Source organism: Lynx rufus, unplaced genomic scaffold (genome assembly GCF_022079265.1).
Source record: "Lynx rufus isolate CCGP_SWC_20201006 ecotype Redwood Valley unplaced genomic scaffold, mLynRuf1.p SCAF_2, whole genome shotgun sequence".
In the NCBI taxonomy this organism is placed as follows: domain Eukaryota; kingdom Metazoa; phylum Chordata; class Mammalia; order Carnivora; family Felidae; genus Lynx; species Lynx rufus.
The window spans coordinates 110907323-110930974 of record NW_025814834.1 but is presented as its reverse complement, the minus strand read 5'-3'; the positions used below and the strand labels follow the sequence as shown (position 1 = coordinate 110930974).

At 38.8% G+C, this 23652-nt stretch overlaps 1 protein-coding gene and 1 non-coding gene across 5 annotated transcripts in view; one reads left to right on the top strand and one right to left on the bottom strand.

The window, feature by feature from the left end:
• Nucleotides 1-23652, top strand: part of WDR33 (WD repeat domain 33) — a 108642-nt gene that overhangs the window by 17691 nt on the left and 67299 nt on the right. For all 4 annotated transcript variants that reach the window (XM_047084338.1, XM_047084337.1, XM_047084339.1 and 1 more), the window contains exons 2-3: nt 21040-21266; nt 23391-23459. In XM_047084338.1, the coding sequence (XP_046940294.1) occupies nt 21063-21266; nt 23391-23459 (273 nt within the window). In that variant the 5' untranslated portion in view covers nt 21040-21062. The remainder of the gene's footprint in view (nt 1-21039; nt 21267-23390; nt 23460-23652) is intronic.
• Nucleotides 3217-3323, bottom strand: LOC124516702 (U6 spliceosomal RNA). The gene has a single exon (XR_006963111.1). It is a non-coding gene; the product is annotated as a U6 spliceosomal RNA (small nuclear RNA).

Sequence of the window (23652 nt, the reverse complement as noted above, 5' to 3'; positions counted from 1 at the left end):
GGGATCAAGTATCAGTGGGGCCTTGTTCCCTCTGAAGATGTTAGGGAAGGATCTGTTCCAGGTTTCTCTCCTAGTTTCTGGTAGTTCTTTAGCTTGTGCTGGCATAACTCCAATCTTTACGTGTGTCCAAATCCCCATGCCCCCTTTTTTTTTTCAAACAAAAGGCATTTATTCTCTCACAGTTCTGGAGGCTAGAAGTCCAGAATTTCCCCTTTTTATCAGGACACCAATCACGTTGAATTACAGGCTCATCCTACTCCATATGACTTCATACTAACTAATGACATCTGCAATGACCCTAGTACCCAGTAAGGTACTAAGGGTTAGGGCTTCAATTTAAGGATGTTGAGGGGGAATGTAATTTAATCCATAACATTCTGTCTATACATACATACATACATACATACATACATACATACATGTTTTTGAACCATTTGAGAGTAATTGCAGACATGACACATATTGCTTCAGCATGCAGTAGTAACATGCAGTATCGTATCTAAGAAAATTAGTCATAGTTCCCTATTATTATGTAATATCTGTTCTACATTCAGCTGGTCTTTGATAGCTGTTTTTTTCAAACACCAGGACCTAATCAAGGTTTATATGTTCGATTTGGTTGGCTCCTAAGTCTTGTTTATTTAAAAAATTTTTTTTGATGTTTGTTTATTTTTGAGAGACACAGAGTGAGAGTGGGGGAGGGGTAGAGAGAGAGACACACACATACACAGAATCTGAAGCAGGCTCCAGGCCCTGTATGTCTTGTTTATTTAGAGCAGTCGTCCTTTTTATTTTTATTTTATTTATTTATTTATTTATTTATTTATTTATTAAAAAAAATTTTTTTAATGTTTATTTCTGAGACAGAGCATGAGTGGGGGAGGGGCAGAGAGAGGGGGAGACACAGAATCAGAAGCAGGCTCCAGGCTCTGAGCCCCAGTGTGGGGCTTGAACTCATGAACTGTGAGATCATGACCTGAGCCAAAGTCGGTTGCTCAACCGACTGAGCCACCCAGGCGCCCCTTTATTTTATTTATTTTAAAGTTTATTTATTTTGAGAGGGGGAGAGAGAGTGAGTGAGCACCAGGGAGGGGCGCAGAGAGAGAGAGAGACAATCCCAAGCAGGCTCTACACTGTCAGGGCAGAGCCTGATGCAGGGTTCGAACTCATGAACAGTGAGATCATGACCTGAGCCAAAGTCCAGAGTCGGATGCTTAACGGACTGAGCCACCCAGACGCACCCATCCAAGAGTATTAATACAGAAGGCTGTATTAATATACATGAGTATATATACAGAAGGCTCTTGATGGATAGTTAAGAGGGCTGTTTACATTAGTTGTCTCTGTTATAGTTATTCTGGTAAATGGACTTTATCTTTTTGTGTATCTCAGGGATTGTGTCACCACCTCAAAATGTTTATTTTATATGTGCAACACATATTCTGTATTTTAAGTTTTGACTATCTGGAACATACCCTTTCAATCTGGTGAAAATTCTCTTAGCTCATTCTCTGTAATATAGAAACAACAATTAATGTTGTTCTCTGAGCAGATACTTTGCTGGTTCTCTACTGCATAGTTACTGTTTTTTCATTTGTAATTAGTAAGTATCTTGGAGTAGATACTTTGGAATTATGTAAAATATACTGTTCTCAAACTTCTGCCTACGAATTTTCTTAATCCATTGGTGGATCCTGTCTGCAGCAAGTATTATTGGGTGTTCCAATGGTGATTTTCTGTTAGTATATATATATATTTTTTTAAATTTTTTTTTTAACGTTTATTTATTTTTGAGACAGAGAGAGAGCATGAACGGGGGAGGGTCAGAGAGAGAGAGGGAGACACAGAATCTGAAACAGGCTCCAGGCTCCGAGCTGTCAGCACAGAGCCCGACGCGGGAACCGCGAGATCATGACCTGAGCCAAAGTCGGATGCTTTAACCGACTGAGCCACCCAGGCGCCCCTGTTAAGTATATATTTTAACATATATATATATATATATATATACACATATATATATATATATATATATATATATATATATATATATATATGACATGACAATTTTTATATGTGCCAGGCTGTATGCAAGGCATTGGAAATACAGAGATTATAAACATTCAGTCCGGGGTACTTGGGTGGCTCAGTCAGTCAAGCTTCCGACTTCAGCTCAGGTCACATTACAGCTTGTGAGTTCAAGCCCCGTATCAGGCTCTGTGCTGATAGCTCCGCACCTGGAGCCTGCTTTGAATTATTTGTTCCCCCCGCCCCCGCTCATTCTGTATGTGTGTGTCTCTCAAAAAGAAATAAACATTAAAAAAAAAAAAAAAGAAACATTCAGTCCTTGGGATGCTTGGATGGCTCAGTTGGCGAAGTGTCTGACTTTTGGTTTCAGCTCGGGTCATGATCTCTCAGGTTTGTGAGATCAAACCCTGCATTGGGCTTTGTTGGCAGTGCAGAGTCTGCTTGGAATTTCTCTCTCACCTCTTTCTCTACCCCTCCCCCATGCTCTCTTTCAAAGTAAATCAATAAACTTAAAAAAAAAAAACTTAAAACCCAATGCCGTCCTTGCTTACAAGGAATTTGAAGTTTAGGTAGAAAGATTGTGTGTGTGTGTGTGTGTGTGTGTGTGTGTTTTACCAGTGTGATGTATGCTTTCTAGGATTATGCATAGTATATTTTGGGAGTTCAAAGACTGCTGAATAAATTGAGCATAATAGGTAAGAATAAATTAACAAAAAGAATTGAGAGCATCAGATATGAATATATTAACTTACAGTGGTTTGGTTGTAGTTAACAGTGGTTGTGGGAGTATTTGGCAAAGTTAGAGATATTAGAGAAGCATTTTTATTTTTTTGAAGAGTTTTGTTGTTGTTGTTGTTGTTCACTTGAGAGAGAACATGGTCAGGGGAGAGGGAGTGAGTCCCAAGCAGGCTCTGTACTATGCAGGGTTGGACCCCACAAACTGTGAGATCATGACCCAAGGTGAAATCAAGAGTTGGGCACCCAGATGACTGAGCCACCCAGGTGCTCCCAGAAGAGCATTTTAAAAAGAAAACACCATTCCTACCCTCTTGTAAAAGTAATCCACATCTGTTGTGGACAGCTTAGAAAAACTGAAGGTATAAAGAAGACAGCAAAATTTTACCATAACTCCCATGCTTTGTTGCCTTTCTTATGTGTTCTTTCCCATTTTTCTGCCCCCCCGCCCCTTTTTAAAATACGGAACGTTTCACGGATTTGTGTGTCATTCTTGTGCAGGGACCATGCTAATCTTCTCTGTATTGTTCCAGTTTTAGTATATGTGCTGCTGAAGTGAGCACCTATTTTTTGGCTTTTGCGCAAAAGTGTATGGTTCTTTTAAAGTAATTGTAATTATTCGCAATCTGATTTTTCCACTTAACATTAGATCATGTGCAATTTGTTTAAAATATTTCAAGATTTTAAATGGTTATATAAAATTTCATGTTACAGATAGGTTGAAGTAATAGTCTTTTTTTTTTTCCTCTCTGGTGCTTATGCCTGTGAACTTGACTGAAAGGTTTTTTTGCAAGACAAAATTTTTTGTAAGACATTTTTTGTTTGCCTCTGTTCATCTCTATTAAATCATAGAATGGTTTTCTGAAATTTGTAAATATACAAAGGTACTTTTGGAAATCACAGCCAGTTGTAACCTGGTTTAAAAATAGCAAAAGTTTTCTTGAATATCAAATACAGGATTATAATTCATAATCATTCTGTGCTTTACAAATTTTAAGTATTGAGTGATATTAGTGGTCCTTAATTTTATTCCTTCATTTTAGAAATCAAAATATTGGGGTGACTGGGTGGTTCAGTCAGTTGAATGTCTGACTCTTGATTTCAGCTCAGGTCTTGATCTTGCAGTTTGTGAGATTGAGCCCCGCATCGGGCTCTGCATTGACAGTGCTGAGCCTGCTTAGGATTTTCTCCTCTCTCTGTTTGCCCCCCTCCCTCCAAAAAAAACTTTATTAAAAAAATGTTTTTTTAATGTTTTTATTTTTGAGAGAGAATGCGAGCCGGGGGAAGGGCAGAGAGAGACGGAGATACAGAATCAGAAGCAGACTCCAGGTTCTGAGCTTTCAACACAGAGCCCGATGTGGGGCTCGAACCAATAAGCTGTGAGATGACCTGAGCCAAAGTCGGATGCCCAACTGACTGAGCCACCCAGGAGCCACCCAAAAAAACTTTAAAAAAGAAATCACAGTGTCAAAAAGTTCCCCAGCATTGACAGGGAAATTATCAGAGCCTCAAATAGAGTCTTAGTTAGCTTTCCTAGTTCCTTATACTTTTTATTCAAATGCTTTGTACTCCTCTCCCCCCAAGGCTTAGGTGTTCTGTGGAGGAGTTGTGAATAGTATTAGAGTGGTACAGTTTTCTTGTGTATCTTGAACTTGCTTCTAAGACTGACTTGAGTAAGGGGCTCTTATAGTTGGAAGAGATTAAGAAGAGAATGAGAACATACTTGTACTGTCTTTCCCATCCAATTCTATTATTTTTTCCCTGTGAATAGTAAGTATTCCCAGCTCTAGTTGATTCCTGTTATTCGTGGCAATAATATTTTGTGATATTTTTATGACACTGAATTAGCAAATACTAAATGGTTGTTCCTAGGGGAAATACAGGGTTAGATTCTTGTGAGCCTTGGATGACATTTGCATAAGACCAGCTGAAACATAATCTTATGTGTGCCTCTGTATAAAAATACCAGGGGCACCTGGGTGGGTCAGTCACTTAAGCACCTGACTTTGGCTCAGGTCATGATCTCACAGCTTGTGAGCTCGAGCCCTGCATTGGGCTCTGTGCTGACAGCTCAGAGCCAGGAGCCTGCTTCAGATTTTCTGTCTCCCTCTCTCTCTGCCCCTCACCCACTCGCACTGTGTCTTTCCCTCTCTCTCAAAGATAAATATTTAAAAAAATTTTTAAAATACTTTTAAAAAATCCAGCAATGAGATTTTTTAAAGGTAAACCGTCCAAGCAGTTTTTATTCATTGATACTCATAAATACATACAGCTTCATTAGAGATTTCAGTTTTCCTCTTCAGTTTGAATGTGGATTATTAGGAGACCCTTTTGCATGTCACAGTACAGTAAACAGAGATCACCCCTGCACTGCTACTTAACGTTTACCTGTTAGAAGTAAAAATTAGTTGAGATGATTATATGTATTTTCTCTCTTCCTTTGAATGTCCACCAGTGTCACAAGAGTGACAGACCTGAAATTATAATCCCCAAACAAACCCAAGGTAATTGTTGTCCACTTCCATCGGCAAATACAGCATAGAGGACATTGTCTGTGAATTGAGATCTTATTAAAGAGAGATGGTGGAGGCTCATTTCCTTTACTAAGCATTGAGACATTTAAGTAAATCATATTCTTAGTGGAACATTTAGGAAGTTGTTAAAAACATTTACAAAGAGTTTTGTAATATGGAAAACTCTTAAATTGTAATTATTAATGTGAAAAAAGAATAAAAATGTACATAATCCACAATTGTACACTTGATTAATGGCAAATGGTGGTATATTTATTTTCTACTTTATTTTCTCCTCTTTTGTTTTAAGTGTTTATTTATTTTGGGGGGGGGGAAGGGCAGAGAGAGAGGGAGGCAGGAGATCCAAAGTGGGCTTTGTGCTGACAGCAGAGAGCTTGATGTGGGGTTCAAACCCACAAACTGTGAGATCATGACCTGAGCTGACATCAGATGCTTAACTGACTAAGCCATCCAGATGCCCCTGTTTTCTCCTCTTTTAACAGATAATCTGTTATTACCATGTGTTGTTTTCACAGTGGACCAAGGCTTAAAAATATGCAAATTATGTAATAGACAATACAGATTTGACTCAGCATATATAATGGGATCGTCAGTGTCCATAATAAGGTGATATTGAGATGGAACAGGATCTTCAAGTGACCTTTTTTTTTTTTTTTCCAACGTTTATTTATTTTTTTGGGGACAGAGAGAGACAGAGCATGAACGGGGGAGGGGCAGAGAGAGAGGGAGACACAGAATCGGAAACAGGCTCCAGGCTCCGAGCCATCAGCCCAGAGCCTGATGCGGGGCTCGAACTCACGGAGCGCGAGATCGTGACCTGGCTGAAGTCGGACGCTTAACCGACTGCGCCACCCAGGCGCCCCATCTTCAAGTGACTTCTAATAGTTGTTAGAGAGGGATTAATTTGTTCATTTAGGTTTTTTATGAGCTCTGAAAGATACAGACTTCTAAAAACCTCCGTGTTCATCATCAGCAGTAATAAAGAGATTTTCTTAACCATATAGCAGTAAGAAAAGAAAATTAGCAATAATTACCTAATATTAATTAATATGTAATTCTGTTTATCTAATGTGACAAATTCTATTTACCTAATTTTATTTACCCAGGTTACCTAATTGAACTATATATAAATTCAATAAATTATTTTGTATAACTTTTTTTGCACTATATTTTTAAAATTCTGATATACTTGACATATAACATTATATTAGTTTCATGTGTACAACGTAATTCAGTATTTGCATATACTGAAAAATGATCACCACAAATTTAGTAATAGCCATCACCTCACATAGTTACAAATTTTTTTTTCTTGTGATGAGAACTTTTAAGATCTGTCTTAGCAGCTTTCAAATATGCAATACAGTATTGTTAATGAGTGTCCATTAACAAGTGTCCGTTATATCCCCATGACGTATTTATTTTATAACTAGAAGTGGTGTACCTTTTGATCCCCTTCACCCATGTCTCCCACCTTCATCCCCTGCCTCTGGCCACCACCAGTCTGTTAATCTGTTTTCTTAAATGTATGAACTTGGCCCTTGTTTGTTTGTTTTGTTTTTAGATTCCACATGTAAGTTTCACCTATACAGTATTTGTCTTTTTCTGACTTATTTTACTTAGCATAGTTTCCTCAAGGTCCATCCATGTTGTTGAAACTGGCAATTCTTTTTTATGTTGAAACTCCATTCTTTTTTATGGCCAAATATTGTGTTGCATACACACACACACACACACACACACACAGATTTTCTTTATCCTTTCGTTTGTTGATGGACACTTAGGTTGTAAACATGGGGTGCATATATCTTATTAAATTAGTAGTTTTATTTTCTGTGGATAATTACCCAGAAGTAGAATTCCTTGATCCTGGGGTAGTTCTATTTTTAATGTTTTGAGGAACCTTTATCCTGTTTTCCGTAGTAGCTATACCAATTTACATTCCCACCAGCAATGTACAAGGTATCCCTTTTCTCCATGTCCTCACTTACACTTGTTTAACATTTTCTTTTTTTAAATCAGGGTTCCATCAAGGTTAGTTACATTAAAACATTTTTTTTTAATGTTTGTTTATTTTTGAAAGAGAGAGCGTGTGTGTGAGTGGGGAAGGGACAGAGAGGGAGGGAGACAGAGAATCCAAAACAGGCTCCAGGCTCTGAACTGTCAGCAGAGAGCCTGATATGGGGCTCGAACCCATGAACCTCAAGATCATGACCTGAGCTGAAGTCAGGTGCTTAACTGACTGAACCACCCAGGTGCCCCCAAGGTTAGTTTATCTAAACAGATAAACAGTCACATAATCTGGAATAAGTCTTCCTTTTCTCTTCCAGTATTGTGTAAGCACATGTGAAAGGACAGTTTTTTTGATAGTCATATTTTCCATTTAAAATTAATTTTGGTTAAAAGTATTAAAAATGGTATTCCAAATAAAATAGTTGTTAGACTTGTGCCTTATTTGTGTGTTTGAAATAATGTACTAGTGAAACTGTCAGTTCTCCAGAAATAACTGTATTGAATTGAATTCTCCATTTGGAGAGACCTATCACATAGATGTCAAGCATGTAAGCATGTTTTTCAGCCTTACAGAGCTTCCAGCTAAAAACTATCCAAGTTTTTGGTTGAAAACTTAATCCCAAATAGAATATGCATTTAAACTTGTATTTTTGTCATTTATAAATGGATACTATCTACTCATTAAAGGAGATCAAATAGGACCCTTACTGCTTTAGAATGATAATGCATATACTATATACTGAAATGGAAAAATATGTTCTTGTAGACGGAGAGAGGGTACAAGTGAGCAAGGGACAGAGAGAGAGAGAGAATCCCAGGAGGGACAGAGGAGAGAGAGGGAGGAAGGGAGAGAGAGAGAAGCGGGGATTATTTGAAGTGGGCCTTGTGTTTTACCTGAAGCGGGGCTTGAGCTCACCGAATCTGGGGCTCATGCTCACCTGAAGCAGGGCACAGGCTCACCCGAAGTGGGGCTCGAGCTCCCCTGATGTGGGACTCGAACTCACAAACCATGAGATCATGACCTGAGGTGAAGTCAGATACTTAACAACTGAGCCACCCAGGTACCCTGGAAAAATATATTCTTAAAAACAAAACTGAATTCTGGCTTCTGTTTTTTAAGTTGAGTGAGACAGTGAAATTTTACATTGTTTTACATTGAGTTTTTAATATACCGGAACATTAAATACTACCTATGAAACAAATCTCATTTATTTTGGGCAGTAACACATATAATAGATGGTTCCAATAGAATTTGAACACCTACAATTCAAAAGGTGTTGAGTAAGTTTCTTCTCCTCCTTACATTAAGTCCCTTCCCCAGAAGCCATCACTGATAGTGTTTCTGGCATATCTTTTAAAAAAAAAATTTTTTTTTTAATGTTTATTTATTTTTGAGACAGAGACAGAGCATGAATGGGGGAGGGCAGAGAAAGAGGGAGACACAGAATCGGAAGCAGGCTCCAGGCTCTGAGCCATCAGCCCAGAGCCCAAAGCGGGGCTCGAACTCACGGACCGCGAGATTGTGACCTGACTGAAGTCGGACGCTTAACCGACTGTGCCACCCAGGCGCCTCTGGCATATCTTTTTATAGGTGATACAAGCATAAACAAATTTGAGAGTGTTTATAGCATACCACTGGCCTGCTTTGTTTGTTTGTTTCATTCCAACCAAGATAGTTTTATTTATTTGTTCTTTTTAGATTCTGTGGAATTTCCCATTTCTTTCTAAGGTGTATATTCATCAAGTTGAAAGCATAACTTTATCATTTTCATAAATAAATTTGGAAAGCTTAGGAATTGGTCAGGTTTTATTGGTTATGTTTCTTGTGAATAATTTGTAATAATATCTTAAATTAATAATGTACTTCATAGTTTGTAATAAGTTCTTCTGTGCTAGTTATTTGAATTTAATTCTGTATGGCAGTGGCGAGCTTTCAAATTAAGGTCAGAACTACTTTCATAATATTAAGATATTATTAGGCCTTTTTACTATGTTGACATTTGTATGTATGGTGTGAAAGCAGTAATGGATAAAACTCTTGGCTCCTTAGCATGGTTCAAGGCAGTGGTATCAAATTTCTACTAATAGTCATTTTATGTTTACTACCACCTTACACTGGTAGTTGGAAAGAAAAAAAAAAGTCAATTTCACCTGAGAATGTTATTGGTAAAACATTAAAAATAATTTAATTAAATATCAACCCTTGAGAATATATATATATTTTAATGTTTATTTCTGGGAGAGAGAGACAGAGAGGGAGGGAGACAGAGAATCCCAAGCAGGTTCCACACTGTCAGTGCAGAGCCTGACTTGGGGCTCGAACTCACTAATTGTTAGATCATGACCTGAGCCGAAATCAAGAGTTGGATACTTACCTGACTGAGCCACCCAGGCGCCACTTTGGTTTTGCGTTTTTAATTTATTTTATTTAATTAATTTTTTAAATGTTTGCTTATTTTTGAGAGAGCACCAATGGGGGAGGGGCAGAGAGAGTGGGAGGCACAGAATTTGAAGCAGGCTCCAGGCTCTGAGCTGTCAGCACAGAGTGCGTTGCAGTGCTCAAACCCACGAACCGCAAGATCATGACCTGAGCTGAACCTGATGCTTAACCAACTGGGTCACCCAGGTGCCTCTAATTTATTTTATTTTAAAATTTATTTATTTATTTTGAGAAAGAGAAAGCGTGTATGCCCAGGGGAGGGGCAGAAAGAGAGGGGGAGAGAGAATCCCAAGCAGGGTCCGCATGGCCAGCATGGAGGCTGATGTGGGGCTCAAACTCACAAACCCGTGAGATCATGACCTGAGCTGAAATCAAGAGTCAGATGCTTAACCGACTGAACCACCCAAGTGCCCCAATTTGTTTTTATTATAATTATAATTATTTTTATTTTTTATTTATCCAAAATGGGCTCCACACTGACAGCAGAGAGCCTGATGTGGGTCTCCAACTCACAAGCTGTGAGATCATGACCTGAGCCTAAGCTGGATGCTTAACCAACTGAGCCACCCAGGCCTCCTTCCCCCTCAAGTTATTTTAATTCCAGTATAGTTAACACACAGTTTTATATTCGTTTCAGATGTACAGTGTAGTGATTCACCTATTCCATACATCATCCAGTGTGCATTATGACAAGTGTACTCCTTAATCCCCATTACCTGTATCACCCATCTTCCCACCCACCTTGAATATATGTTTTTTTTAAATAGAGCGTACTGTGGATTGAATCATGTCTCTGTAAAATTTATATGTTGAGGCCCTAACCCCCAATGTGATGGGATTTGGAAATCTGGCCTTTGGGAGATAATTAGGTTTAAATGAGGGAATGAAGGTAGGGGCTTCCTGATGGGTCCCTATAAGAAGAGACACCAGAGTACTTGCTGTCTCTTTCTGCCATGTGAGGACATAGCAAGAAGGTGGCTGTCTGCAAACCAAGAGCCTGACTGTGCTGGCACCCTGATCTCAGATTTTCAGCTTCCAGAACTGTGAGAAAATAAATTTTTGTTTCAGCCTCTCAGTCGGCACTAGTTTGTTATGGCAAGCCAAGCAGACTAATGGATAGTGTGTGATGAAATGGGAAGTGTGGATAAAGCACTTTTGCTATTTACAGAAGTACAATAGTTCCCTGAGGAAATTATTTAATTTTCATATTAATATTAATATTCACTTTTTACAAAACCTGGTGTTTTACTTGAAAGAATGACAGACTGTTTAATAGAAGCAGAGCATGGATAGTGAGGGAGGAGACCAAGTTAACAATATCAGGAATGAAAGAGGAGCTGTCACTACAGATCTTATAGACATTAAAACAATAATAAGAATACCATGAACAACTCTATGCCCAAAATGTGACAGCTTGAGTGAAACTGCTCAATTCCTTCAAAGAACAAACTACCAAAACTCACTCAGAAGGAATAGATAACTGGAATAGTCTTCATCTTTTTTTTTTTTAAGTAGGCTTCGTGACCAATATGGGGACCTACACGGGGCATGAACTCATGTCCCTGAGATCAAGACCTCAACTGAGATCAGATTTGGATGCTTAACCAACTGAGCCACCCAGGTGCCCTAGAATAGTCTTCTTTTAAAGAAACTGAATTCATAGTTTAAAACCTTCCAGTGGAGGAAACTTGAAGTTTTCGCAGGTGAATTCTACCAAACATGTAAGAGGAAAAGATACCAAATCTGCACAGTGTCTCCCAGGAAATGTTAGAAGGAATACTTCCCAATTCATTATATGAGGCTTGATAATAAAACCAGATAAAGATGTTACAAGAAAAGAAAACTATGTTAATATTCTTCATGAGCATAGATGCAAAAGTCACGACAAGATGTGAGTTAAATTCCACCAATATATTAAAAGGATGATACATCATGACCAGTGGGATTTATCTTGGGAATGCAAGTGTGTTCCACATTTAAAAGTTGTTGAGGCTTATTTACTGTATTAAGACTAAGAAAAGCCATATGATCATCTGTGTACATTGAGAAGAAGCATTTGACAAAATTTTTCATACTTGATAAAAATTCTTACAAACTAGAAATTCTAGGAATTGAGTTTTTCTTTTATGTGATGAAGGGCATCTACAAAAGTATGTAGCTAATGCCATAATGCTTACTAGTGAAGACAATGTTTTCTCCTTTAAGATGGAGAAGTGTGATAAGGCAAAAAAAGAAATAAAGTTTTTAGAACAGAAAGGAAGAAATAAATTGCCTGTATTTGCAGATGATATGATTGTCTATGTAGAATACTCCAAGGAATCTACAAGAGAGATTCTAGGACCAACATGTGAATTTAGCAAGGTTGCAGAATATACGGACAATGTATAAGAATTAGTTGTATTTGTTTATACTAGCAATGAACAACCAGGAATGGAAATAAGTAAAAAACAGTACCACTTAAGTGGCACCAAAAATAGGTGTAAATCTGACAAAGTGTATACAGGATCTGTGTGTCTAGAACTACGAAACACTGATGCAGCAAATCAAAGAAGGCCTAAATATTTGTAGAGAATTACTGTTTGTGGTTTGAAGACTCAGTATTGTTAAAATGTAATTTCTCCTCAGCCTGGTGCACCCAGATCAAAATCAGTAACACTTTTTTTTGTAGATAATGATAAACTGCTTTTAAAAATTATAAAATGGCAGAAGAACACAGATTGCTAGACCATTTGATAAAGAACAACATAGTTGGCGATTTGATCTGAAATGTAGCTGATTTCAAGACCTTCTGTGAAGTTACAGTGATCAGGGTATTGAGGTAGACCCATAGAAAAAATGCAGTCAGTTGATTTTGATAAAGGTGTAAAGGCAATTCAGTAAAGATAGCCTTTTTTCCACATAATGGAGTCAGAACAATTGGACAGCATATGAGAAAAAAGAATTTTAAACTATCTCTTATACCTAATGTGGCAATGAACTCAAATAGATCAGAGATCTAAATGTAAAATGTAAAATAATACAGTTGGCAGAAGAGAACAAAGGAGAGAAATCTTTGTAACCTTGGCTTAGATGAAATTTCTTACATATGACCAAAAGCATAACATAAATTGATAAATTGGATGTTGTTAAAATGAACGACACCACAAATTAATCTTTGTGGTGTGATTCTTGATTTCGACTCAGGTCATGATCTCATGGTTCATGAGTTCGAGCCCCTCACTGCTAGTGCAGAGCCTGTTTGGGATATTCCCTCCCTCCCTCCCTCCCTCCCTCTCTCCCTCTTTCTGTTTCCCCCTCCCTCCCTCCCTCCCTCCCACCCTCCCTCCCCCCAATAAACTTAAAAAAAGATAAAAACTTCCATTTTTTGAAAGATACTCTGAAGAGAGTGAAAAGAAGTGGCAGACTGAGAGAAGATATTTGCAGATCACATATCTGACAAAGATTTTATATGTAGAGTACAGAAATAATTCTGAAACTCTATAATAAGAAAAAAACCGAATTAAAGAATGAGCAAAAGATTTGAACCCGAAACTTCACTGGACATGATGTATGGGTAGCAAGTAAGGACTTGAAAGATTCTCTGCATCATGAGTCATTAGGGAAGTGCAAATTACAGCCACAGTGAGATGTGACTGTACGCTTGTTAGGGTGACTAAGAAAATAAACAATCCTTCTCTCCCTAGCTGACAATATTAAGTATTAGTGAGGATGTAGAGCAACTGGAACACATACATTCCCACATACAATACATTGCTGTGGGAATGCAAAATGGTACAGCCACTTTGGTAAATCTTTTGAAAGCTTCCCATAAAGTTAAACAAAAACTTCCATGACCCTGTAGTTTTGTTTTTTAATTAAAAAAATTTTTTTTAATGTTTATTTTTGAGAGAGAGCACTAGTGAGGGAGGGGCAGAAAGAGAGAGGGGAACAGAGGATCTGAAGTGGGTTCTGTGCTTACAGCAAACAGAGCCTGATATGGGGCTCAAACTCATGAAACCACGAGATCATGACCTGAGCTGAAGTCGGACACTAAACCAACTGAGCCACCCAGGCGCCCTCCACCATTGTAGTTTCAATCCTAGATATTTACTCAGGAAAAATGAAGACTTAACAGTTCACACAAAAACTACATGTGAATGTCAGTAGCAATTTTGTTCAAATTGTTAAGTGCTACGGGCATTCTCCTGAATTGGAGAATGGATAAACAAAATGTGGTATATCCATAGAATTCAATAATAAAAAAGGAATTATTGGTGGGGGGCACCTGGGTGACTTAGTCGGTTAGCCATCTGACTCTTGATTTCAGCTCAGGTCACGATCTCATGGTTTATGGGATTGAGCCCCGTGTCGTGCTCTGTACTGATGGTGTGGAGTCTGTTTGGGATTCTCTCTCCCACTCTCTGCCTCTCCCCTGCTTTCTCTTTCTCTCTCTCTCTCTCTCTCTCTCTCTCTCTCTCTCTCTCTCAGTAAATAAATAAAACTTAAAAAAAAAATGGAATTATTGGTACTTGCTACAACATTGGTGAATATCAAAAGTGTTAAGCTACGTGAAAAATGCCAGACTCAAAAGGGTACACAGTGTGTGATTTTATTTATATGACATTCAACAAAAGAGAAAAATTACAGTAATGGGAAACATCAGTTGTTGCCAGGGATTAGGGGTAGTGATAGGAGATTGATAACAGAGGGTTCTGCATCTTGGTTGTGGTTGTTTGATGATTCACGCTTTAAAAAGCGCTGCTGCTCACGGAGTGCCTGGATGGCTCTGTTGGTTAAGTGCCTGATTATTGATTCTGGCTCAGGTCATGATCTTGTGGTTTTTCTCATTGAACCTTTCGTCGGGCTCTGTGCTGACAGTGTGGAGCCTGCTTGGGATTGACTCTCTCCTCTATCTCTTTCTCTTCCCTGCTCTCTCTCCCTCAAAATAAATAAACATTAAAAAAAATCTCTGCTGCTTGGTTTATATCCCATACAGTTAAATAAGAATGAAGATGAGAGCCTTAAAGCCTGGCTTTGGGAACTGCTGGTTTTGGCTCATACTTGAATCTTTGAATTCCTTATTCCTAGTTTAGGAGATTACTTTATCTAGAAAATGTTACATCATTTTTACTTTTGCAAAGATGAATTCAGTAATCCAGTGAGACTTCCTTTGTTCAGTTTTTATTGGCTTAAATAGTTGGTAAGTTGATACATAATCCAGTTTAAAAAACACATAAAAATGGAAAAGCTCTCTTGTTTTGTATGCTAATGACAAGGGGAAAAACCACACTGAGTTTATCTCCATTGAAACAATTGATAGTACAGATTTCTTTATCCCAGAATCACACTTGTGGAATATTGAATTATTTTCTAATTAAGTCGACAGCCAGAATTATGTTCATGTGTGGATTATATGTAAAAGCTCTTGAAATGGCACAGTAAACAATCTAAAAGCCCAAGTATAGTATTAAGTAACATGTTAAATTGGTCAAGTTCAGTATCCGCTAAAATGTTTCAGTAACTTCACAGCTAAGTATGCAGTGCAAGCTCCTTACCCCAGGTTATGAAGAGTTCTGCAGTTGAAACTGTGGCTGAAAGCTATAAAAGTTGGAAAACTCCTACACTGAAAGTTAAATAAAATTGATTTTTAGGGGTGCCTGGGTGGCTCTGTTGGTTGAATGTCTGACTTCAGCTCAGGTCATGATCTCATGGTTTGGGAGTTCGAGCCCCAGATTGGGCTTGCTGTTGTCAGTGCAGGGCCTGCTTTGGAACCTCTGGCTCCCTCTCTCTCTGCTCCTCCCCACTAATATATTCTCTCTCTCTCAAAAATAAACATTTCAAAAAATTTGCTTTTTAATGTCCAATTTAGTTATCAACAAATTTATGGTAGTCTTAAAATGCTCTTTTTTTTTTCTTTCCTTTTTTTTCCCCCAGAGAGCGAACAAGTGAGCAGGGGAGAGGGGCAGAGGGGGAGAGATAGAATCTTTATTTTTTAATTATTTTATTTTTTTAAGTTTATTTTGAGAGAAAGCGCAAACTGGGGAGGGGCAGAGAGAGAGACTCCAAAGCCGGCTGTCCCTGTGAGTGCACAGCCTGATGGAGGGCTTGAAACTCCTGAACTGTGAGATCATGACCTGAGGGGAAGTCTGACACTTAACCGACTGAGCCACCCAGGCCCCCCGATAGAGAGAGAGAGAAAGAGAGAGGGGGGGGAGGGGGGGAGAAAGAATACCCGAATGGGGGAGGGGCAGAGAGAGAGGGAGGCTGAGAATCCGAAACAGGCTCTAAGCTGACAGTGCAGATCCCAGTGTGGGACTCAAACCCACAAACGGCAAGATTGTGACCTGAGCTGAAGTCAGATACTTTATGGATTGGGCCACCCAGGTGCCCCTCATGTTAACATTTTTAATCAGTTTTTATTGAGATGATTATATGTTCAGTGCATTTGGAAGAAAAATACCGAATGGGGTGCCTGACTGGCTCAGTTGGTTAAGCATCCAACTTTGCCTCAGGTCATGATCTCACAGTTTGTGAGTTTGAGCCCTGTGTTGGGCTTTGTGCTGACAGCTCGGAGCCTGGAACTTGCTTCAGATTCTGTGTCTCCCTCTCTTCTCTGCCCCATCCCCACTCATGCTCTGTCTCTCTCTCTGTCTTAAAAAGTAAATTTAAAAAAATTAAAAAAAAATACCTAATGGTCCCATGTACTTTGTCTAGTTTCTCCCAGGGGTAACAGCTTGAAAATGATAGCACAATATCACAAGATGAGATTAATACTGATTTTAATCTATATATCTTATACAGATTTCTTGAGTTTTACTGGTGCTCGTGTGAGTACTTTTCTGTAATTTCATTATATGTATATATTTGTGTATTTACCACCACAGTCAAGATCCTTAACAGTTCATCACCACAGTAGTTCCCCTTTTATAATCACACCCCTTCCCTATCCCTAACTCCTGTTCTCCATTTTTGTTATTTTGTTATTTCAAGAATGTCACATAAATGACACTGTACAATCAGATATAACCTTTTGGATAGGTTCGTGTATCTGCTACCACAGTCAAGATACAGAATCATGTGAACTTTTAAAAACTACTTATATAAACAGCTGTCTTGTTTATTCTTTAAAAAACTGAATGGTCTCATTATAATTTCTCCTAATTTGTTGGGGATTCACATTTATTAAAGATTGGGCAGTGAAGAAAAAGGGATCATGATGATGCTTTTGTTACTGGCCTTCTTCACCACTCATGTAGGTCCCTTCAAAGTTCTGGGACTTTGTAGGTATCAGATCTCATTTAGGGTAGACTATTCATCCCAGGACATATTTACTGGTTTGGCTATCGATAGTCTTAAAAATTTTTTTTAAGTTAATTTATTTATTTTGAGAGAGCATGAGTGGGGTAGAGAAAGAGGAATTCTAAGCATGCTTACATGGTCAGCACAAAGCCTGACATAGGGCTCAAAATCACAAAACTGCGAGATCATGTCCTGAGTTGAAATCAAGAGTCAGACGCTTAACCAGCTGAGCCACCCAGGTGCCCCTGGAGATCAATAATCTTAAAATAGAGGTTTCCAGGCTAAGGTTCTGACAGTGGAGTCCAGGTTTGTGTTAATCATGTGGGGATCTTAAAACCTTTTATTATTTTTAGAAGTTCCATACTTATTGTACTTGCTATCCTAGCTCTGTAATGCATAGATAATTTGCTCTTGGTTAGAATTATTTCATCTCAGTTTGGGAAAACAAGCTTTTTTTTGTGATCAGAAGTTCTGATTACTGGTTGACATGGTAAGAATTACTTGATTTGATAATTGGACCAAATTCTGCCATAGCTACTGTAGTCAGGTACAATACCTACTTACAAACTGTCAGTCTTTTGATAGCAGTGTGTGTGTGTGTGTGTGTGTGTGTGTGTGTGTGTGTGTGTCTTTTGAGCCTGTCAGGTAGTTAGTGCTCACTGATAAATTCTTGAAATGAATTGAATTTCTCATTATGCTTCCCTTTGCCATGGGGATTTTTCAACTGTTTCAGCAATTTCTAAGTATGTGTGTATTCATGGCTGGGAACTGCCTCAGTACATTTGGTAGTGCCTGCTCATTACCCTATATTAATTTTCCTATCTAATTTCCAACTTAAGTCTTACCCTTACTAATGAATACCTTCCTGTTCTTTCTCTTCATTGTACTATTCGTTTCATAATTTTTGAGGCTTTGTTAGCATTCATGTACAGTTTGTGTTACTTTATTTGGAGGCTTAGGTTCAATAAAATGAGTTCTTGTTTAGCACAGTTCTACAATGTGAAATTTGTAATGACTGTTATTGAAGGAAAGCACTTACGGTTTTTTTCTTTTCACTTTTCTATCTTCAGGTATAATTTTGGTATAATTGCCACATGATGAAGCTTACAAAACCTGTTACTTTGTGTCAGTTGCGGCAAGAACCATAATTATAATGCTGGTATAGACTTGTGTGCACAAACAGTGGAGAACTAAGTCTGGATATTCTACTTTGTTCAACAGACTAGTCACTGTGTTGGCTAACAGAATAGTAGATTTCATTTAAAATAGTATCTTTGAGCAAAAAGAATCTTGGAAGTTATGTACATTAACTTCCTTGTCCAGGTTGAGAAAACATAGGCAGAGAAGTTGAGTGGTTTGCTTATTTTTGGGGAGTAGTTGAAAGCTTGAAGGCTAAGAATATGCTGCAAACTCTTGTGAACTCAGGAGTCTTTGTATTTGCCAAAAATAGAGATGGGTCCAACCACCACAAGGTCTGAAATCTGTTCTCTGAACTTAGAAGTGATACTCAGTAAATCAGAATGATATGCTATATGTGGTGCAGGGTATAATATAAAGTAGGCACTTGATGAAATTTTGCTTATTGCTTGAAACATTGAAGGCTTGTGTGTACAATAAAGACATGATGAGTTCATTGTTTCATGTGGATTTTTTTTCCTTAGCTGTTTGGTTTTCTTGTTAGTATGTAGTGTTTAATAATCATATCCAAACTACTTGTCCTCTCTGTACCTTAGTTTATCTTTCTTGTCCCACCTTCCCTCCACACTAGATAGATGAACATGCTTTGGGGACAAACCTGAGTGTAGTTTAAGTTGTTCTGTTAATGTAGCTTAAGTGAATAATAGAGTAAGTAGAAATCACAGTAATTATGGAGGATAAAGCTCTTATTTTCATTTTCTCCATTTGGTGATATATAGTTCCTTGAAGTGTAGCCCCTAAAAATGTTTGTTTGTTTATTTGTTTTTAAAAATTTATTTTAGGTAGGTTCCATGCCTAGATTGGGGCTTGAACTCATGATCTTGAGATCAAGAGTTGAAGGCTCTACTGACTGAGCCAGCCAGACACCCCTAAAGATGTTCATTTGATTTTTATTTATTTTTGAGCTTTTTAAAACAATTTATTATTTTTTTTCGAGAGAGCACAAGCAGGGGAGAGGGGCAGAGGGAGCGAGAGAGAGAGAATCCTAAGCAGGCTCCCTGCTCAGCACAGAGCCCCAATGTGGGACTCCATCTGATGAACCTGATGTCAAGACCTGAGTTGAAATCAAGAGAATATTTTTTCTGTTCAGATGTTAGTGTTGCTTGTATGAATATGTAAATACACAATGCTGAGAAATACGTTTTTGTGGTAGTTGTTTTGATCCTGAAATTAGATATACATACTTTCACAATTCATACAAAATAGGATAGTTTATTGCTCTTTTTACACTATTCCTAGGAAATTTGAAAGGACAAAAAAGATTAAAAATTAGAAAGAAAAAGAAAATTTTTTTTTTTTACAATTTTTTTTAATGTTTATTTATTTTGAGAAAGAGTGAGAGCCCACAAGTCAGGGAGGGGCAGAGAGAGAGGGAGAGTGAATCCCAAGCAGACTCTGTGCTGTCAGCACAGAGTCTGATGTGGGGCTCGATTTTATGAACTTCAGGAACATGACCTGAGCCGAAATCAAGTGTCAGTCACTCAACTAACTGAGCCATCCAGATGCCCCCCCAGATTTAAAAAAAATTTTTAGTTATTCTTGCATAAATAAAATGGGGTCTTATGATAAGCTTTAATATTTTTATTTATTTTAAAAAAATGTTTATTTTGGGGGGCACCTGGGTGAGTCACTTAAGTGTCTGACTTTGGCTCAGGTTATGATCTCGTGGCTCCTGAGTTCAAGCCCTGAGTCAGGTGCTCTGCTGACAGCTCAGAGCCTAGAGCCTCCTTCTGACTCTGTATCTACTTCTCTCTCTGCCCCTCCCCTCTGCCCACTCTGTCTCTCTTCCTTTCTCAAAAATACATAAACATTAAATTTTTTTTTAATGTTTTTATTTATTTTTGAGACAGAGAGCATGAGCTGGGGAGGAGCAGAGAGAGGGGGAGACACAGAATCCGAAGCCAGGCTCTGAGCTGTCAGCACAGATCCCGACGTGGGGCTCAAACTCACAGACTGTGAGATCATGACCTGAGGCGAAGTCGGATGTTCAACCGACTGAGCCACCCAGGCGCCCCCATAAACATTAAACAAAAAATTTTTTTTTCTAATGGAAAAGAGTGTGTGAGCAGGGGAGGGGCTGAAAGGGAGGCAGACAGAGAATCTGAAGCTGGCTCTGTGCTGACAGCAGAGAGCTCAACATGGGGCTCGAACCCACGAACTGTGAGATCATGACCTGAGATGAAGTCAGATGCTTAGCCACTTGAGCCACCCTAGTGCCCTGAGAACTTCATATATATATATATACACACACACACACACACACACACACATTTTTTAAAATTATTTTTTTTTTTTTGAGAGAGAACACAAGTTGGGGAGGGGCAGAGAGAGAGAGGCAGAGAATCTGCACTGTCAGCACAGAGACTGATGTGGGGCTCAAACCCACAAACTGTGAGGTCATGACCTGAGCCAGAGTCAGACTCTGAACTGACTGAGCTGCCCAGACGCCTCCCGAAAACTTCATTTTAACAATGTGAACAGTTCTCAGTGGTTCTACCCTACCCCCTACCTCACACATGCACAATACTCAGCACACACACCCCACGCTGTTATAAACTGTGGTTTTTTCTTTCCGTCAGCCTGAATTTTCTAATAAATGCTTATTAGCACTTATTCTGTGAATTGACCTTTTTAAAATATATAACTGGTCTCTGCCATTAAATCCAATAGTTCATTTTGTAAATAGGTTGACTAAAAGCTAGAAATGATACTTATTTGAAAAAGGAAGAGAAGTGTAAAAAGTAACTCATTTAAAAATATTTTCAAGCAGTGCTTAGTGCTGATGTTTGTATTGAAAGTACTTTTTCCCTACCCTAGTGTCCTAGAACGAAAACTTCACCATGGCTACAGAAATTGGTTCTCCTCCTCGTTTTTTCCATATGCCAAGGTTCCAACACCAAGCACCTCGACAACTCTTTTATAAGCGACCTGATTTTGCACAGCAGCAAGCAATGCAACAGCTTACTTTTGATGGAAAACGGATGAGAAAAGCAGTAAACCGAAAAACCATAGACTATAATCCATCTGTAATTAAGTATTTGGAGGTAAGTTAATGTGCTTCTGATGATCAAACTTTGTCTTTTTTTAAAAAAAGAAACTTTTTAAAATACAGGGTTATAAGCATAGCTGTGTCCTTGGATTAATGGGATGGAGTGCAGTTCCAGAGTGCAGCTGGTCACCAGTACATTTTGACTCTTTGCATGTGTGAGTCTTCTCAAAAATTGTGAAATTTAAACTCTAATTTAGAAATAGGCCTTGTTCTAAAGTTCATAGCAAATCTTAGAAAGTGGTACTTTAATCCCTAGGCCAGCCTTAAGACACTTGTTAAACCCACGTACATATGAAATGTTGACACTACCAATATGAGGATATTCCTGTGAGAACACACGTTCAGAATAGCGGTTCTGCGTGTCTGAGGCTCTGGCACAAGGCACAGGGACTCTTCAGGCCCTGCTGGTGGGTGGCACTCACAGGCAGGATAGGGGTCTGCAGAAACCTCTGTCTGATCTTTCTCCCTTTGAGTTCTTTATTTACTTGTCTTCACCAAGGAATTAGCCTCTGTGACTCGCTTTTGATTACTAACCCTATTACTTTGATCAGGTTTTGGTCTTCTCTGGCCTCCAATGAAGAAAACGTTTGCTTTTTCTTTTTTTTTTTTTTTTTTTTTCAACGTTTATTTATTTTTGGGACAGAGAGACACAGAGCATGAACGGGGGAGGGGCAGAGAGAGAGGGAGACACAGAATCGGAAACAGGCTCCAGGCTCCGAGCCATCAGCCCAGAGCCTGACGCGGGGCTCGAACTCACGGACCGCGAGATCGTGACCTGGCTGAAGTCGGACGCTTAACCGACTGCGCCACCCAGGCGCCCCACGTTTGCTTTTTCTTACCTGAGACCTGTTAAAGACCTGTTGGCATATTGGATATAATTAGTATGTTGCAGACATGAGAAAAAGATTCATTCAGAGGTGAAGACAGATTTAGGTTTTTCCAGGTAATTCAGTTGCAAAACTAGTCTAAGCTTGAGATGTCTTAAGACAACCAAGGGCAGGATACCAGAAATTGTTTTGTGCTGAGGATTTTGAAGAAACTGAAGACATCTGCCTATCTATCCCTTATTCTTTTTCCTTTTATTAAAGTATGGTGAGAATGGTCAGCAGTATCTTGGATGATTGGTTGGGGATGAGGTGTAGTAAAGAGAGGAGGGAGATTCTAAGCAATGTAAGTAGGGTAAGAGCTCTCTCTCGAGCTCTCTCTCTTTTAATTTTTAATTTTTTTAAATGTCTTTATTTTTGAGAGAAGGGAAGAGACAGAATATGAGTCGGGGGGAGGGGCAGGGGGTGAGCGAGAGAGGGAGAGGGGGAGAGAGAGAGAGAGAGAGAGAGAGAGAATGAATATGAATCTGAAGCAGGCTCTGAGCTGTCAGCACAGTGCCCAACACGGGGCTCGAACTCCCCAACCGTGAGGTCGTTACCTGAGCTAAAGTCAGACACAACTGACTGAGCCACTCAGGTGCCCCTGATTTTTAAAAAAATTTTTTCTGGGGCACCTGGGTTGCTCGGTTAAGTGTCCGACTCTTGGTTTTGGCTCAGGTCATGATTTCACACGTTGTGGGTTTGAGCCCCACGTCAGGCTCTGTGCTGGGAGCTCAGGGTCTGCTTGGGATTTCTCTCTCCCTCTCTTTCTGCCCTTTCCCCATTCATGCTCGTTCTTTCTCTCACACACACAAAAATAAACACACATAGAAAAAAAATTTTTGTGTGTGTGAGAGAAAGAAATTTTTTTCTATGTGTGTTTATTTTGAGAGAGAGAAGGAGTGCTGTGGGCACATGAGTGGCAGAAGTGCAGAGAGAGGGGGAGAGAGAAAATCCTAAGCAGGCTCTGTGTTGTCAGTGCAGAGTCCAAGGTGTAGCTTAACCTCACCAACAGAGGTCATGACCTGAGCGGAAATCAAGATTCTGGTGATTAACCCACTGAACCACTCAGGCACCCCTAGGATAAGGTCTCTTTAAGATACCCACTGTTATCTTTGTGTTAGAACCTGTGAAAAGGTTTTAATCCTATTTTCTCCCCATTTGATAGCAGCTTACATTCTGTTAATGCTTACTTTAGTTTGAAACTGAGTATAATGCGCCATATGTTAATTAATTAATTTGTTTATTTCAAACAGAATAGAATATGGCAAAGAGACCAGAGAGACATGCGGGCAGTTCAGCCTGACGCAGGTTATTATAATGATGTGAGTATTAAGATGTGTCACACTAGTTAAATAAAACCTCTTTGCTTGGACATTTGAACCTAAAACTATGTGACCTCAAATGCAACATGGAATTTTCTTTTTACGGATTTATAATTAAAACAAAAGATTCCTAAAGAGATAATATAACATGTATGTACTCCGTTGGTTTTTATCTCAATTAAAATTTTTCTTG